We start from the raw sequence: 16,134 nt of genomic DNA, 5'->3' as shown, positions 1-16,134 counted from the left end.
GTGTGGACTCCCCGGAGGCAGGGAGCCCAGGCCAGCCTTGTCACCAGCCTCGTCACCAGCCTCGTCACCAGCCTCCTCACCAGCTCGGAAGGCCAGCTTAGAGGGTATTCCAGTAATTGCAAGATTTTTTGTAAATGTTAATTACAGTTGCCTTAATGAGCTCTGCACACTTTGAGCTATGGACTATATTAGGTTTATAAGTGTAATTACCTTGACAAGCATATGGATTACAATTATGCTCCAATTAAACCCAAGCGTATACATATTAATCAGCAAAGGGGTCCTCCTCCCAGTTCCGCAGGGCCAGCCAGTACAGCGCTGGCTACGGGGCCTCGCCGGGCTGGGGGGGCCTTGCTGGGCTGGGGGTAGTCTTGCCAGGCTGGGGGGGCCTTGCCGAGCTGGGGGGGCCTTGCTGGGCTGGGGGTAGTCTCGCCGGGCTGGGGGGGCCTCACCGGCTGGGGGGGCCTTGCTGGGCTGGGGGTAGTCTTGCCGGGCTGGGGGGGCCTTGCCGAGCTGGGGGTAGTCTTGCCGGGCTGGGGGCACTTGGGATGGGAGCAGAGGATGGTGACCTCGGCATTTCCAGAGGACGGAGGCCACACGTCCAGCCTTGTCTGGCTAGGCCTGGTTTAGAAAGGCTGAGGCGGCGAGGCGGGAGGTGAAGGGCCAGCTGGGTGCAGAGGGTGGTGGTGGCGTGCTGGGGGACGGGTGGTGGCGAGAGGGACAGCGAGGAAGGGCTCAGGAGGGCAGCCCAGGGGAGCAGGGGCAGACAGGAAGTGCCTGCAGTGTGTGGGGGGGCGTGGGCGGCTCGGGGCCTCTGGACACGGGACTTGGCAAAACCGCAGGGCAGGCCCCCGGCGCGGCGCCCTGTGGTCGTGGTCAGTGTGTCTGTGCCAGCAGCTCAGCTTGGGGCCAAGCCCCGCCCCAGGGAGCCTCACCAGCCCCCACGCTGGGTGGCGGGTGCTGAAGCCTGCAGGCATGACGAGAATGACAACAGGAACTTCTGGGGACACACGGTTTGTGGGAGGTAGCAGCTCCCACGGCCCCACTTCACAGGTGGGTTATACAGAGATGGAGGCCCAGCGAGGTTCACACCGAGCACACGGGACGCCAGGGTCACCCAGTGGTGGGGTGAGGATGTGCACCCAGCTGTCGGGCTCCAGACCCCCACCTCCACCAGCCCCTCTGTGGGGCACAGAGCTGGTCCCTACTCCCAAGTGTGGACGTTCCCCTGGGGCAGAGCTGGAGGCAGGGCACCCGCAGGGCACTCGACCACTCAGGCCTCTGTGCTGTGTCCACCACTGCCCAGCCTCCCTCTCTGGCAGCTGGCACCCCTCAGGCCTCCAGAACCGCAGCCTGGAGAGGACGCACGTCTACCTGCTCCAGGATCGGCCACGGTGGGAGCGCCGCGCGCACGCACATATGCACACACACGCACACGCGTGCACACCCAGGAAGGAAGAGGCCGGTGCACAGAGACAGGCTGTAACTGAGCCCTCCGTGGGGCCTGCACGCCACTGCAGCCAAAGCACCCAGCCACAAAACATACAATGTCCCTCCCCCCACTGCCCACGCTTCTAGAAGTCTTATGAACATGTGGGGCTTGGATGAGAACCCCAAATGTGCAAACAGTCTTGGAAGCTGGAAGGCCCCTTCCGATGGGGAAGACTGTTATTACCCAGTTTAACAAACGTGGAGGGTGCACCGAGGCACTGTGGGGGCAAAGACACAGTCCTGTCACTCAAGGGGGGAGGGGGAGGCAGATGAGCCAGCAAGGCCTGGGGTCTTCCTTCCTGTGGGAGCGCAGCCCGACACCCCCGGGCGTGGGAGGGGCCAGGGCCCCACGGAAGGAGGGACGGGGTGGCGGTGGGTGCAGCCCAGCGAGGCCAGGGCTGTCTCCACACAAGTGAACTGAGCAGACACGAGGAGGAGAGAGAATGGGAAGCAGGTTCTCTGCGGGGGGAAGGTACACGGCAGCCGAGGCGGAGGCTGGACGAGCCCTGTGGCGCTGGACTCGAGGCAGAGGTGCCGGGGCGAACACATGGCTCCGATACGGTTCCTCGGGTGCAGAGATCTGAGTGCGTGGGTGCCCAGCACACGTGTTCCCGCACGTGTGATCCCTGCTCCGTCCACGGAGGGTCCCAGAGGCGCCTCGCAAACACCTGGTACCAGGCCTCTGATTCCCAATATCCTGTCCACAGAGGAGCCAGGCTCCTTGGGAGCCGGCCGACTTCAGGGCTGAGACGGACGGAGCTCGGTGAGCCAGGGACGCCCCCCTTGGTTTTGTAAGGACGGGCTCACGTGGTCGGGAGGAGGGAGCAAGACGCAGGCCTATTCGGGGACCACTGAGCATCGGAATGGATTGTGACAGTGACAGACTATGACCCACTGAGTTAGACAGGAGCCCACAGTCCTCACCGGTAAAGCAAACAGTGGGGAGAGGCATCGGTCTTCCCTGCAGCGGGACATCAGTGCCGACTGAGAACCACCCAGAAGGAACTCATTCAAGCCGCGGCGGCGTGAAGCTGGTGGATGAAGCAGGTGAGGAGCAGGACTTGACACGGCCCCTGAGTTTCTCTTGACAGTGGTGGATCACAGAGGAGAAACCATCCCTCACCTCGCGCCACGGCCGCCGCCACCCAACCAATGACATCGCCGGCTCACAGGGTGTCCGTGCTGGGCGGGCCCCCGACGCACAACCCGGCCGCAGCGCCTGTCCTGGTGTCCTCCCCGCTGTCCGTATTGTGACCTCCAGGCAAGGCCGGGAAAGGGCCGACCGACAGACAGGAGAGGGGCTGCCGGCCCGTGGGCCTGGGGAGGGCTCACGGGGTTCCGGCTACTCTGGAAACCTCAGAGTGGTTTGGAAGGGAAGAGGCTGGGCCGAGGAGCACGGGCACTCTCCGGAGGCGAGTGCGTCGGGGGACAGAGAAATAGCCCTGGTGTGGGCCCCACTGCCTGACCTCGAGGTGGCCCCTCTGCCAGACTTGGCTCCCTAAGGCCTTCGGGGGGGGCCTTCCAGGAATCCCATCACCGTCTGCCAGGGAAGGCCTTGAAGACAGCGGGATTTGGGCATTTGGAGGGGGGGTGAGGGACAGGCGGAGGGGACAGCCGAGCAAAGCTGTGGAGGCCAGACAGGGACAGGAGGGCCTGCAGAGGCCGGAGGGCTGCCCTCCTGAGAGAGACCCCGCCTCTCCTGGGCACAGGGACGGGGGGGGGGGGGGGCAGGCCAAGAGCACCCAGGCCTCGGCTGCCCCGAGTGTGAGCTGGGAAGAAGGGCAGCAAAGCCGACTCGGGCCGTCCATCTCCTTGAACTCCGGGAGCCAGGCTGCCGGCAGACTCACCGCAGCTGGTGGTGAGACCCGTGGCCCCCAGCTCTCCTCGCCTCACCGACCTCACCACGCAGGGTGGCAGGGGAGGGGTGAGGGCCAGGGGCGGACAAGCTTGGGGGGCCCCGCCGCACAGCTCCCGGGGCCTGGCTCTCAGAGGCAGCACCCACGGGCCGGTCTGCCGGGAAGGAGAGCGGCGTGCGGCTGTGTGCGGGCCGGTGTGGGCCTGTCCCGGCCCACGTGGCTGCACCAGGCTGGACCTGTCCGGCCCGGCACCAGGCGCCCTCTAGCGGCCCCAGCGGACAGCAGTGTGGGGAGGGAGGAGCAGGCAAGTTGACCCTAAAAGGTCTGGAAAGAGGCACGAAGCCAAGGGCAGAGGTGAAGGGCAGGGAGTGGGCACGGGGGAAGACCATGGAGGAGCAGGCAGGAGATGTGGGCTCCCCGGGGCTCCTCCAGAGCAGTGGGCGTGGCCGGCACTGACCCCTGCCCAGCCCTCCTGGGTCTCCGCCAGGCCTTCCCCTGCCCTGGTGTCAGCAGCACCTGTCACATGACACGAGGCAGGTGGCCTTGGGCTGGCCTCCTGTGACAGGTCCGGGCTGGTCTGCCCTTCAGCAAAGGGGAGCCTCGAACCCACCTTGTAACCACCTCCCTCCAGGTATGTCCCACACCCCAACCCCATGCTGGCTGGGGTCTGCGGTCTGCAAGTCCAGAGACGACGGCCCCAGGCGCCCACTCCACGCTCCTGAGCTGGGGTCCCTCCCTCCGGTGGTCACTGGGCCACAGGTCTGAGTGCAGGTGAGTGGGCGTGAATGTGTGTGCACGTGTGTGCGAGGTGGTGTGCGGGCCTGGTGTGCCTATAGGGCGGAGTGAGGCCATACTCTGCACCGGGGAGGGAACGCTGTGGGCAGGTCAGAGAGAGGCTTCAGGTTACAGGCCCGGGGACCAGGCCCTCCCTGACCCTCCCTGGACGAAGCACGGGGGGGCGCGGGGGTGCAGACCTGCAGACCGCGCCCCCGGCCATGGCATTTCCATCAGAGGGGCCGTGTGCAGCCTCACAGTCTGCGAGGGGGACCCTGGCTGGGCTGTGGGGATCAGGTTAAAGCTATGCACAGGCCCAGCCTCGTCAGGGTACTTTGCCAACTAACTGATAAAGTTGTACTTTGGGGTAGTTTTTCTTTTTAAGAATCCCCCAAATTCACAAACCGGGGGCAGTGTACTTTATTTTAATTATTATTTTTTTATCCTCACCCGAGGACATTTTTTGCATTTATCTTCAGATAGAGCAGGAGGCAGAGAGAGAGAGAAACGTCAACGTGAGAAAGACACATTGAGTGGTCACCACCCACATGACCCCAATCGAGGCCGGGAACAAATTGCAACCGAGGTACATGCCCTTAGCGGGAACCGAACCCAGGACTCCTCTGGTCTGTGGGCCGATGAGCTAACTGCTGAGCCAAACCAGCCAGGGTGCAAATGTACTTAAAATAAAAATCCTCGTTCTCATACAGGCATTACACTTTCATCATAAGATGTTCAGAAGACACCCAGAGATGCGGACATGTCCGGACGGCTGCTAACAGGGCACCTCTCCCGCCTGCCTGGCTGCAGCCCACACCCCTGCAGCCTGCGTCCGTCCTGGGGGCTCCGGCCCTGCCGCCCACAGCCCACACCCCTGCAGCCTGCGTCCGTCCTGGGGGCTCCGGCCCTGCCGCCCACAGCCCACACCCCTGCAGCCTGCGTCCGTCCTGGGGGCTCCGGCCCTGCCGCCCATAGCCCACACCCCTGCAGCCTGCGTCCGTCCTGGGGGCTCCGGCCCTGCCGTCCACAGCCCACACCCCTGCAGCCTGCGTCCGTCCTGGGGGCTCCGGCCCTGCCGCCCACAGCCCACACCCCTGCAGCCTGCGTCCGTCCTGGGGGCTCCGGCCCTGCCGTCCACAGCCCACACCCCTGCAGCCTGCGTCCGTCCTGGGGGCTCCGGCCCTGCCGCCCACAGCCCACACCCCTGCAGCCTGCGTCCGTCCTGGGGGCTCCGGCCCTGCCGTCCACAGCCCACACCCCTGCAGCCTGCGTCCGTCCTGGGGGCTCCGGCCCTGCCGTCCACAGCCCACACCCCTGCAGCCTGCGTCCGTCCTGGGGGCTCCGGCCCTGCCGCCCACAGCCCACACCCCTGCAGCCTGCGTCCGTCCTGGGGGCTCCGGCCCTGCCGTCCACGCCCACACCCCTGCAGCCTGCGTCCGTCCTGGGGGCTCCGGCCCTGCCGTCCACGCCCGCACCGAGGCAGAGTCACAGCAGGTGGGATCCGGCCTGGATGACAGCACCCACAACCCTGCCCTGTCTGGGCTTCGGTTTCTATCTGCAAATGGCAGATGTGACACTGAAATACCACCGTCTGGGAGGGGGACAGGACCCGCACCCCAGTGTGGTCCTAGGAACCAGAGGTACAGAAAGGACTGGCTCCCACAGGTGCCCATTCAGGCCACCAGACCCTCCAGATGGCCTGAGGCTTCATGTGCCCTGGCCTCTGGCCACTGAGGGCCTTTCGTCGGCCTCCCAGCAGGAGGTCTGCCAGCTTCTGTGGTCATCTCCAGTGACAAGGACTGCCCCCTCTCCGGGCACCAGTTCTATTTTGGAAAAGCTGGGGCACACCTTCCTGGGCACAGTTTCCCCGAGGTTAAATGAGGTCCCGTCGGGCACTTGCCAGAGGCAGAGAAAGCCAGCAGCGGTGCCGCCGAAGGCCACCGCACAGGTCTCTCTCCAGCCTGGGCCGGCTGCAGGGGGACCGGCCTGGCACACCACCAGTCCGCGTGTGCGAAGAAAGCGGCGCCCTGGGGCGGCTCCCCAGTGGGCACGCGGCCCCGAGAAGCCGGCGTGGCTGACCGGCCAGGGAGATGGAGGCGGTGTGGCCCGTCCTGCGTCCGCCCGCCGCTGCTGCAAAGATGCCAAGGGACTGGTCCGCTCTCCCGAGGAGGCCAGAGGGGGGCTGGCTTGGGCATGAGCTCGGTCCAGGTCACAAGGTGACTGAGCCTCCGTCTCCAGGCTCTGCCCTCCTGCTTGGCGGCCGCACCTCCAGGCAGGGTTTTCCCTGGGGCCACAGAGATGGCCACCAGTGCTTCTCAGCTCACATTTCACTGGCCACTTTCCTGGGGGCTCTGGAAAACCCTGGGCCAACTCACTGGCCGGACACTGATCACATGCCTGTCGCTGCGGCCAGGAGTTCAGTGCGTCCCAGCTGCTGGGGCCCAAGCCCCACGCCCGGGCCTGTGGCCCTGTGGCGGGTGGGGTGGAGGAGGGCAACCCCACAGAACAGAGGGACCACACTCACACTCAGAGCAGACAGAAACGAAAGGTGCCCACTGCCCCACCCTGTCTACGTACTATGGCTTTTCTAGTGACGGTTTCTCACCCCCAGAAGACTGATCCTTTGAGAACACCAACACCTCCACGGGGCGTGCGTGGGCTCAGGGAGGGGTCAGGCGGGGAGGGGCTCAGCCGCCAGGGAAGGGCGGGGCGAGCTGGGCGGGGCCGCTGTGTGGACAGGTGAGCTGTGCGGGCAGAGGCGCGGGCAGGCCGGCCGGTGTCAGCAAAGGGCCAGCAGCCTCGCCCCCGCCAGGGATCTTGTTGTGGGTCTGGCCACGGGTCCCCTGCTGTCCTCCCCATGAGAAGAACAGCCCTGGCGGACAGGGACCCCGCCGTTCTCCCTACCCCGGCCCACGGTGGGTGCTCTGCAGATACCTGGGCACGGGGAGGGGAGTGTCGGCGGGCAGCACGCCCTGGGCCCTGCCCGCCACACAGTCAGAAGCAAGAACCTCGTGGAGCGGTGTCTGCGAGGACGGGGTGGGTGGGGGATGAGCCCCTTTCCTTCTTCATTGTTTCTGGGGAACATCAGAATCAGAGACCCCGTCCGTGGGTCAAAAATGCACCTTCCCCGGGTGTTAGAAAACAGTGGCCGCGATGAAAAGCTCTGAGGACTCCCCACGGGGCCCTGCCACCCGAGCCACCGCCCTGCTGCCAGAGGCTGTCCCGATCTGATGAGAGGGCTCCCCGGGGGCGGGCTCCCACAGCCCTCAGGGCACCGCAGTGCCCCAGCCGGGCTCACGCTGGTGGAGATCGGTGGGGCAGGCGGCCGGCCCTGCTGGACACGGAGTGTCCCCTTACCTCTCCGACATGCTGCGGCTGGACAGAGCTGCCCAGACCTGCCTGCCACCCCACACGGGGCGAAGGGCGGCTCGGCTTCAGCTGCCTTTGACCACAGAGGCAGCAAGGATGTGACTTCTGGGCTGCCACCTGTCACCTCCTTCCGCCAGGCCCTTGGTGGCGTCAGGTGACGACGTCGGGGCCTGCCCTGGGCCGGACCCTGCTTAAGTCACAGCTCACCTCCACACAGCTGCTTCCCTTGGGCACACGGGGGACCCGGAGGGAAGGGGCCTGTGTAGTCCTGCGGGCCCCACAGTGGTCACTCTTGCAGGTGAGTGCTGGCCCTGGCCGGAGCTCCCCTGGCCCGACCCTGACCCTGACCACTGCAACTGCAGAAACCGAGCCCAGGTCCCCTCGCCTGCCCTGCACCACCTGGCACCAGAAGAGAATTCTGTTCCATCCCGAGCAGAAGCCAGAGCCTCTCGCAGGGAGAACGTGGTCAGTGGCGGCGAAGTCACGGAGCCTGCGGGGGCAGCAGCGGTCTTAGGGTGACGGGTCGGGTTCTGGGTTCCGCTCTCACCGCCCAGCGCTCTGCACCCTCACCTTCCAGCCTCGGGCAAGACGGCTGGAACCCTGAGCCATCGGCTGCCCTGCTGGGTGGAAGTCCCTAAAGGCTCAGGGGCCCCAGCCCAGCCTGGGAACCAATGGATCACTGAGCCCCAGCCCAGGAGGGGCCCTCACAGGACATCTGGAGTCTGGCCCAGGAGACTCTCCCTCTCGAGTCCAAAGGAACCAGCTGCTTGTCAAGGACACACCTTCCGATCTAGAGTACCTTCAATGACAAATAGGGGTGGGGCCTGCGGGCTGGAGCAGCTGGCTCACTCACACCCCGAGGTGGGGCCACAGGGAGACCCAGGGAGCTGGCTGTGTGCAGCCGGGGACGGGGCAGTGATGGCCAACAGTCACACCCTGAGGGACGGGGCAGTGATGGCCAACAGTCACACCCTGAGGGACGGGGCAGTGATGGCCAACAGTCACATCCTGAGGGACGGGGCAGTGATGGCCAACAGTCACACCCTGAGGGACGGGGCAGTGATGGCCAACAGTCACACCCCTGCGGGACGGGGGCAGTGATGGCCAACAGTCACACCCTGAGGGACGGGCAGTGATGGCCAACAGTCACACCCTGCGGGACGGGGCAGTGATGGCCAACAGTCACATCCTGAGGGACGGGGCAGTGATGGCCAACAGTCACACCCTGAGGGACGGGGCAGTGATGGCCAACAGTCACACCCTGAGGGACGGGGCAGTGATGGCCAACAGTCACACCCTGAGGGACGGGGCAGTGATGGCCAACAGTCACACCCTGAGGGACGGGGCAGTGATGGCCAACAGTCACACCCTGCGGGACGGGGCAGTGATGGCCAACAGTCACACCCTGAGGGACGGGGCAGTGATGGCCAACAGTCACACCCTGAGGGACGGGGCAGTGATGGCCAACAGTCACACCCTGAGGGACGGGGCAGTGATGGCCAACAGTCACATCCTGCGGGACGGGGCAGTGATGGCCAACAGTCACACCCTGAGGGACGGGGCAGTGATGGCCAACAGTCACATCCTGAGGGACGGGGCAGTGATGGCCAACAGTCACACCCTGAGGGACGGGGCAGTGATGGCCAACAGTCACACCCTGAGGGACGGGGCAGTGATGGCCAACAGTCACACCCTGAGGGACGGGCAGTGATGGCCAACAGTCACATCCTGAGGGACGGGGCAGTGATGGCCAACAGTCACAACCTGAGGGACGGGGCAGTGATGGCCAACAGTCACACCCTGAGGGACGGGGCAGTGATGGCCAACAGTCACACCCTGAGGGACGGGGCAGTGATGGCCAACAGTCACATCCTGAGGGACGGGGCAGTGATGGCCAACAGTCACATCCTGAGGGACGGGGCAGTGATGGCCAACAGTCACATCCTGAGGGACGGGGCAGTGATGGCCAACAGTCACACCCTGAGGGACGGGGCAGTGATGGCCAACAGTCACACCCTGAGGGACGGGGCAGTGATGGCCAACAGTCACACCCTGAGGGACGGGGCAGTGATGGCCAACAGTCACACCCTGAGGGACGGGGCAGTGATGACCAACAGTCACACCCTGAGGGACGGGGCAGTGATGGCCAACAGTCACATCCTGAGGGACGGGGCAGTGATGACCAACAGTCACACCCTGAGGGACGGGGCAGTGATGGCCAACAGTCACACCCTGAGCAGGGTCTGCGGACGGCTGCTCCTCGCCCACTGGGGCCGGACTGGGCACCCTGACACTGGGAAGGACACCCCGGTCTGAACTCTCAGGATGAGGGACACAGGGCCAGGACCCACAGGAGATGACACAGGAGGGGGTGGCAACAGTCTGCACCCAGAGCTTTGTAGGATCTGACCGCCAGGGCAGGATGCTCCCCGCAGGAGAAAGGTGATAACTTCTGTGACACCCGGCTGGGTGGCCTTGGCCAGGCCTTAGCTGTCCCTGAACAGGCCCCTCAAGCGCCCTCTGGGTCTCCGGCACGCACTGGACCACGAGGACTTGCCATCAGTGGGCACAGAACCGGACGGAGGGAACCCCGCATCCACCCGGGCCTGTGCTCGCGGGAGGATCGAGAGCAGCCGGGAGGGGCAGCAGCCTCCTGACCTCAGGCTGGATGGTTCTGCCAGCAGGCCCACGCGTCAGGCTGCCAGGAACAGGGCAGGCGGGGAGGACGCCAAACGGCCTTTACCTGCCGGCCAGGTGAGGGCCACGCCCTGGTGGGGCAGGATGTCCAAACAGAGCAGGTATGAAGAGAGCGCTTTGTGTTGCTCTGTCTGTGACTCGAGCCGCCCCGCGGGGTGGGGGTGTGTTTGCAGACTGTCTGCCCAGCGAGCCTCTCCCTGCTCCCGCGGTGTTGCCAGAGGGGCCCCGCCCTTCCTGGGAGAGGACAGGCTCCCCGCTCGGCCACCCTGTGATCTCTCCCAGCTCCAGGGCTTCACCCTCCTCCCTTTGGGCCACTTTATGACAAAGACAGGAAGAAGCGTGGGGACGGAGACGTCGAAGGTCACAGGTAGATCTTACAGACACAGGCAAGTCCACATCCTACCCCCTCCAGCACTGGCCTCACAGCCTGGCCTGTGCACGCGTGCGCACACCTACGTGTGTGTGCGTGTGCGTGTGTGTGTGCGCGCGTCCAGAAGGCACTGGCCTGAGGCTCCTGCAGCAGGGCCACCAGGAGCCCTGCCGCCCCCTCGAGCCTCCCTCCTTTTCTGGCACCAGACTGGCAGGACTCCGTTCACATTCGCACTCGGTTCAGCCTCCTCATCCCGCCCTTGGCCTCAAGCCAACAGAGAAGCCTGCGGCCCGGTGTGAGCCCTGAGCTCACTCGGCACTGCTGTGGGCCACCTGTGCGGTGACAAGGTCCTCCTCCACTCACCTGGCACAGGACCAAGGCCACTGACCGAGGGCAGGGTCCAGGGGGCCCTCCAGAGCCCGCGGACCCAGCCAGGGCCTGGTCCCTGCGAGGCCGCACCGGCGGACGGGACGAGGCCCAGCAGGCAGTAAGAACGCACCCACACACTGGACACAGCCCATCCCTGCCAGCCCACATCTGACCTTCAAACCTCGTGCGGCTTGCTCACACAGCTGGCCACAGCGGCGGGGAGCTCTGGAGGTGGGCAGCCCCGGAAGGAGCTGGGTGCTGCCAGGGTGCCGGCTGACTCCCCAGGCTGCTCACTGGCCTGAGCCCGCACACCTGCAGAGGACACCGTGCCGGTTGCCCGGAGCCTCTGTGGATTAGGGCCCCAGGGGCCCTGCCCGGCCAGGTGCGGTCTGTGCGCCCAGAGTGCCCTCTGCTGGGAGAAGGGGGCGGTGCAGGGACCCCGCTGCCTGACAGAGAGGCACTGAGCCCTGCCGAGTCGCAGAGACAAGCTAGAACCTCCCAGCAGCCACTTAACGAAAAAATAACACAAGTAAAAATGAGCAGGTGCGAGTAACAGAAAGTCGTCAGCATGAAAAGGTATGAATGAGCGCTTTCGCCTTCTGCCTCACCACTCAGCCTGTGAGCTCACGTGTCATGACTTCCAGCGCCTGTCCACCGGGGCCAGCCACGCAGGTGCCTGGAGCCACCTGCAGCTCGTGGCTCCCGTGGGGTGGCCCGTGGCTCCAGAGAGCAGCAGCAGCAAGAGAGGTCCCTGCCCACTGGCTGCGGGCGGCCACCTTGAATGGCCCGAGCCTTAGCCCTTTTGTCTCCACGTGACACGTCTCAAATCCGTTCCGAAACGCGGACCCGGGACCAAAGCCGCTTCACGGCGCCGCGGTCGGCTGCGGAGGGCGGCCACGTACCACCCAGTGGATGCCCGCACGCCGCTCTTCCGCTTGGAAAGAGGACCCCCTCTATTTTGGACACGAAACAATGAAAGTGTAGCCACCCAGGAACCTGCGGAGGGAGGTGCTCACCTGAACTTCCCGGTCCGCACCTGCAGCGCCCGCATCCCGCACCGCTGGGCCCCGCCAACGTCGCCCACGATGTCGTCCCCGATCATGACAGCCTGTCATGCAGGAAAAGGCACTCAGAATCCAAGTCAGCAGTTCCCGTCCTATGTCCCTCTGCCTTTTTGACACAAATGCTTGATTTGATGTTTAAAACCACCATCATACAAATTACACAAGGGCCGCATCACCACTCTGCTAATTAACAGTCAACACACCTCAAACACACCCCCACTGCTCCCCTGGGCTCTGAGTGCTGCACTTTTGGGCGATCTGCAATCAATCAGCAGGTGAGCAGGTGTCGTAAGTGACCTGGCACCAGGAAGCCTGGGGCGGGCACTGTCTCGCCTCCACGGGAACATGGGCTGAATTTTACCTACGACCAAATGCCCAGTAGCCGGGTTACTCTGCCAATCGTCGGTTCTGCGAAAACCAAGTGAATCTCTGGCAAATCTTTGAAGGACACAGTTTAAAAGGTTTTGCTTTCCCCCGGCCAGTGTGACTCTGGTTCAGCATCGACCCTGCACCAAGAGGTCGCCTGTTCAATTCCCTGTCAGGGCACATGCCCAGGTTGTGGGCCTGCTCCCCAGTGGGGGGCGTGCAGGAGGCGGCCAATGGATGTTCTCGCTCATCGATGTTTCTATCTCTCCCTCTCCCTTCCCCTCTAAAATCAACAAAGAAAAAAAAAGGCTTTTGCTTTCAATAGTGAAGGTACAACCTATAAAAAGCAAAACAATATGCAAACACACACACACGGAATGTTTGAAGGCTGAACATCCTGTGGAGAAACAGCCTTGAAGACATACTGTCCCACCTGGAACGACTGGACAGTCAGACAGACCACACGAGACGCTGGACATCCAGCAATGACGAACGGCGGGCAGCCCCGTGGAGCTGCGACGCGGGTGGAATCGGTGGCACGTGTGAACAGAAACACGGAAGGTAAGCATCAGGGTCAGCACCGGGACATAGTAAGCTATGTCCGTGTCCAACAGGAAGAAAGGAAACATTCATGGAGAAAACTGCTAACCCAGCCCCACGGGAGAGTCCAGTCCACCGCACGCCGCCTCTGGCCCCGCACTTTGGCTTCGGGCCTTTGAGGGCCGGGCCGTGGGGCTGCAGAGGCAGAGACAGCCCTGCCCCCACGGAGCTGCCAGCCAAGCGCAGAAGACAGAGGGGCATCCGCTGGTTCCTCAAGCACACAGTCAGGACTGTGACGGCGCAGGGGGCTGCGAGGCTCGTGGGCTTGGTGGTGGTCAGGAAAGACTTCCTGGAGGAGGTCCCAGGGGGGGTGCAGGGGGAGGGATGAGAGTATTCCCAGCAGGGACACCATCTGCCACCATTCACCGGGGCAGGCCGCACAATGAATTCCGAAAGGCTGATAAGCCTGAAGCATCTTCCTTGGAAACACCTCCTGAATAGGCCTTCAGAGAAGAAGGGACCATCGGGAGCTTGTGGACAAAGACCAAGACGAAGCTGGTGGAGGCAGCAGAAACCGGGGGCTTTTCCAACCGCTGCACAGACTGCGCCCATCACTAATCACCCTCCGGCAGAGGCTGCAGGGCGAGGCCGGCCGGGGGCGGAGACCGCGGCCCTCGGAGGAGGGACTCTCCTGGAGGAGCAGACGCCCGCCCGGGCCGAGGGGGGCGGGAGAGCGGGTGAGGGGACGCCGGGTGCCCGTCTGGGGCAGCGATGCCTGTCCGGCCAGCTTGTGGGTTCCGAATACCAAACCGCACCGGGCCCGGGGGATTTCACAGATTTACTATCGGTGAAGGGCAATAATCGCATGAGGAGGAGCAATTATTGCCAAATCATTGAGGATTTAAAAAATCATTGGTGAGAAGATGGAGGTCAAGAGGTGTGCTGTCGGGGGAAATAAAGAAGCCGCACCTGTCAGCCCGGCTCGTGCTTCCTGACTGCGCCGCGGACGGAGGAGGACAGAGCCGCGCCGCAGGCGCCTGCAGACCCCGGAGTCCGGAGCGAGCGGGCCCACAGCCCCCTGGCGCGGGCTCAACAGCAGACCCAGTCGTTCTGAAATGTCTGTGTGCCTGCCATGGTGTCTGTGCCACCCTAGGTGCCCGGGGAAGAACCATCGAATGTGTGACGTTTGTGACGTTTGTGAGTGCTGCCGAGCTTCCCAAGGGAGCCGGGGCTTCACGGACATTCTGGCTGTCGGGGGCAGGGGTTCCTCCTGGCCCTCAACTCCTCCCTGACCTGACACCCAGCTAGGGGGCAGGGCGGGGACAGCATTCTGTGGACACCCCTGATGGGGAAGGGCCAAAGGAGAGATGAGTAGCCCTAAGTAGTCCCCATGTGGGTGTCTGCTCCCCACCCCACAGCTGGGATTAGTGTCCTGAGACCCAGGGAACAGAGCGATGGGCAGAGTCCACGTGAGTCCACGCTTTATGCCCCGCTCTTCGATGAACCGACACGCCTCGCCCCGTGTCTGATAGGCCGTCCCGAGGGCATTAGCCCTCACAACCCAAGATCTCGTCTAGCTTTATTTCTACAGTTTGTATTCTGCCAACTGTGTGTGTGTATAAATATAAATACAAATATAAATGTATATATATATGTGTGTTGTATTTTTTCTACACTAAAAAATATTATACTCCTGCCCAGCCGGTGTGGCTCAGTGGCATCCACTCTCCTAACCCCACCCCACCTGCTCCAGCCCAAGTCCCCGCAGCTGCCCAATGAGAAGCCCAGATTACCCTGACTTCCCCCCATGGGGGCCTCGGGTTCCCTTTGGGGTGTGGGGAGGGCAGATTCCCATTCAGAAGGTAAAGATGAGACGGAAAGTAACAGGAAATGCCCAACAGAAACAGACGGAAGGGGCACATCACCTAGGCTGGAAGCACTGTCAGCTCCCCGGTCCCCCTTCCGGCGGCAGTGTCTCGGGGTGTGTGGGGGGGGGTGAGAGGGACGGCTGTGATCACACTGCTCACGTAATTCCAAATACTGTTGTTTTAACCTGCCTGGCCAGTGGGGCTCAGCGGTTGAGCGTCGACCCTGCACCAAGAGGTCACCGGTTCAATTCCCGGTCAGGGCACATGCCCAGGTTGTGGGCCCGATCCCAGTGGGGGGCACGCCGGAGGCAGCCAATCGATGTTCTCTCTCATCGATGCTTCTATTTCTCTCTCCCTCTCCCTTCCTCTCTTTCTAAAATCAATAAAGAAAAATTATTTAAAAAGCACGTAAGCCCTGGACTGTTTGGCTCAGTGGTTAGAGCGTCAGCCCTCGCATAGAAGGGTCTCGGGTTCGATTCCCGGTCAAGGGCACATACCTGGGTTACAGGTTCGATTCCGTGCCCCACTTGGGGCACGTGTGGGAGGCAACCGACCGATGTGTCTTTCTCACATTAATGTCTCTCTCTCTCTCTCTCTCCTCCCTCCCTTCCACTCTAACAGTCAATAGAAAAAATATCCTCCAGTAAGGATTAACAACAACAACAACAAAATACTTAAGAATCACGTTGACCAATCACAACTCAAGGACCTTCTTGAATCCTGACCCAAACACTGGGTCAGCAATACAATGATAAGACAATCAGGGAATGAGGACAATGACTGGCTCTGTGATGACGTGATGGAATCACTGTTAGTGCCATTCAGATGTGACAGTGGCACTGTCCTGTGTCTTTAAAAAGAAATTCCTGCCTTTTGGAAACACAGAGATATTTACAGATGAAGTGATACAATATCTGGGATGTGATTCAAAATATTCTAGGGGGGAGGGGAGGGTGGGTGGTCGCTAATCTTGAAAGGGGTCTGACAGCCAGACAGAGGACAATCTGAGCAACAGAATCAATAATGATTGAAATGGATTGTAGCTCATGAAACAAAACAGTATTCTGAGTTCACTGTTGAAAAAGTAAGTAAAGGGGAGAAAAAGGAAGCTCTTCCTTACAGCAAATTCTACTGAATACACTCGGATGGGACATGGAAACAAAACGACCATTTGGCAAACAGCACGGTAACTGTGTCAGGTAAGATTGGTCAATGGATGCTAAAATTAGGAGGGAAAAGAATAAGAGGAAGAGGATATTTACAGAGTGTCAAGTGCTTTCCCATAAGATACTGATTATCACAAAGGGACAAACAGTGACTCTGCGCTGGAAAGCCCTGGCCGACACCACCTCCGACGGGGATCAAAGAGA

General features: G+C 62.5%; 1 protein-coding gene across 2 annotated transcripts in view; it reads right to left on the bottom strand.

Annotated features, from left to right (window-relative positions):
- Nucleotides 1-16,134, bottom strand: part of LOC118632255 (phospholysine phosphohistidine inorganic pyrophosphate phosphatase) — a 76,925-nt gene that overhangs the window by 34,385 nt on the left and 26,406 nt on the right. Inside the window, exon 6 of one of the 2 annotated variants that reach the window (XM_036265188.1) lies at nucleotides 11,943-12,034. In XM_036265188.1, the coding sequence (XP_036121081.1) occupies nucleotides 11,943-12,034 (92 nt within the window). Of the gene's footprint in view, nucleotides 1-11,942; nucleotides 12,035-16,134 lie in introns of those variants that run through there. The other variant, XM_036265189.1, reaches the window with a different exon arrangement.

Source organism: Molossus molossus, unplaced genomic scaffold, assembly GCF_014108415.1.
Source record: "Molossus molossus isolate mMolMol1 unplaced genomic scaffold, mMolMol1.p scaffold_m16_p_17, whole genome shotgun sequence".
Classification (NCBI taxonomy): domain Eukaryota; kingdom Metazoa; phylum Chordata; class Mammalia; order Chiroptera; family Molossidae; genus Molossus; species Molossus molossus.
This window is presented reverse-complemented; position numbering and strand designations above follow the sequence as displayed.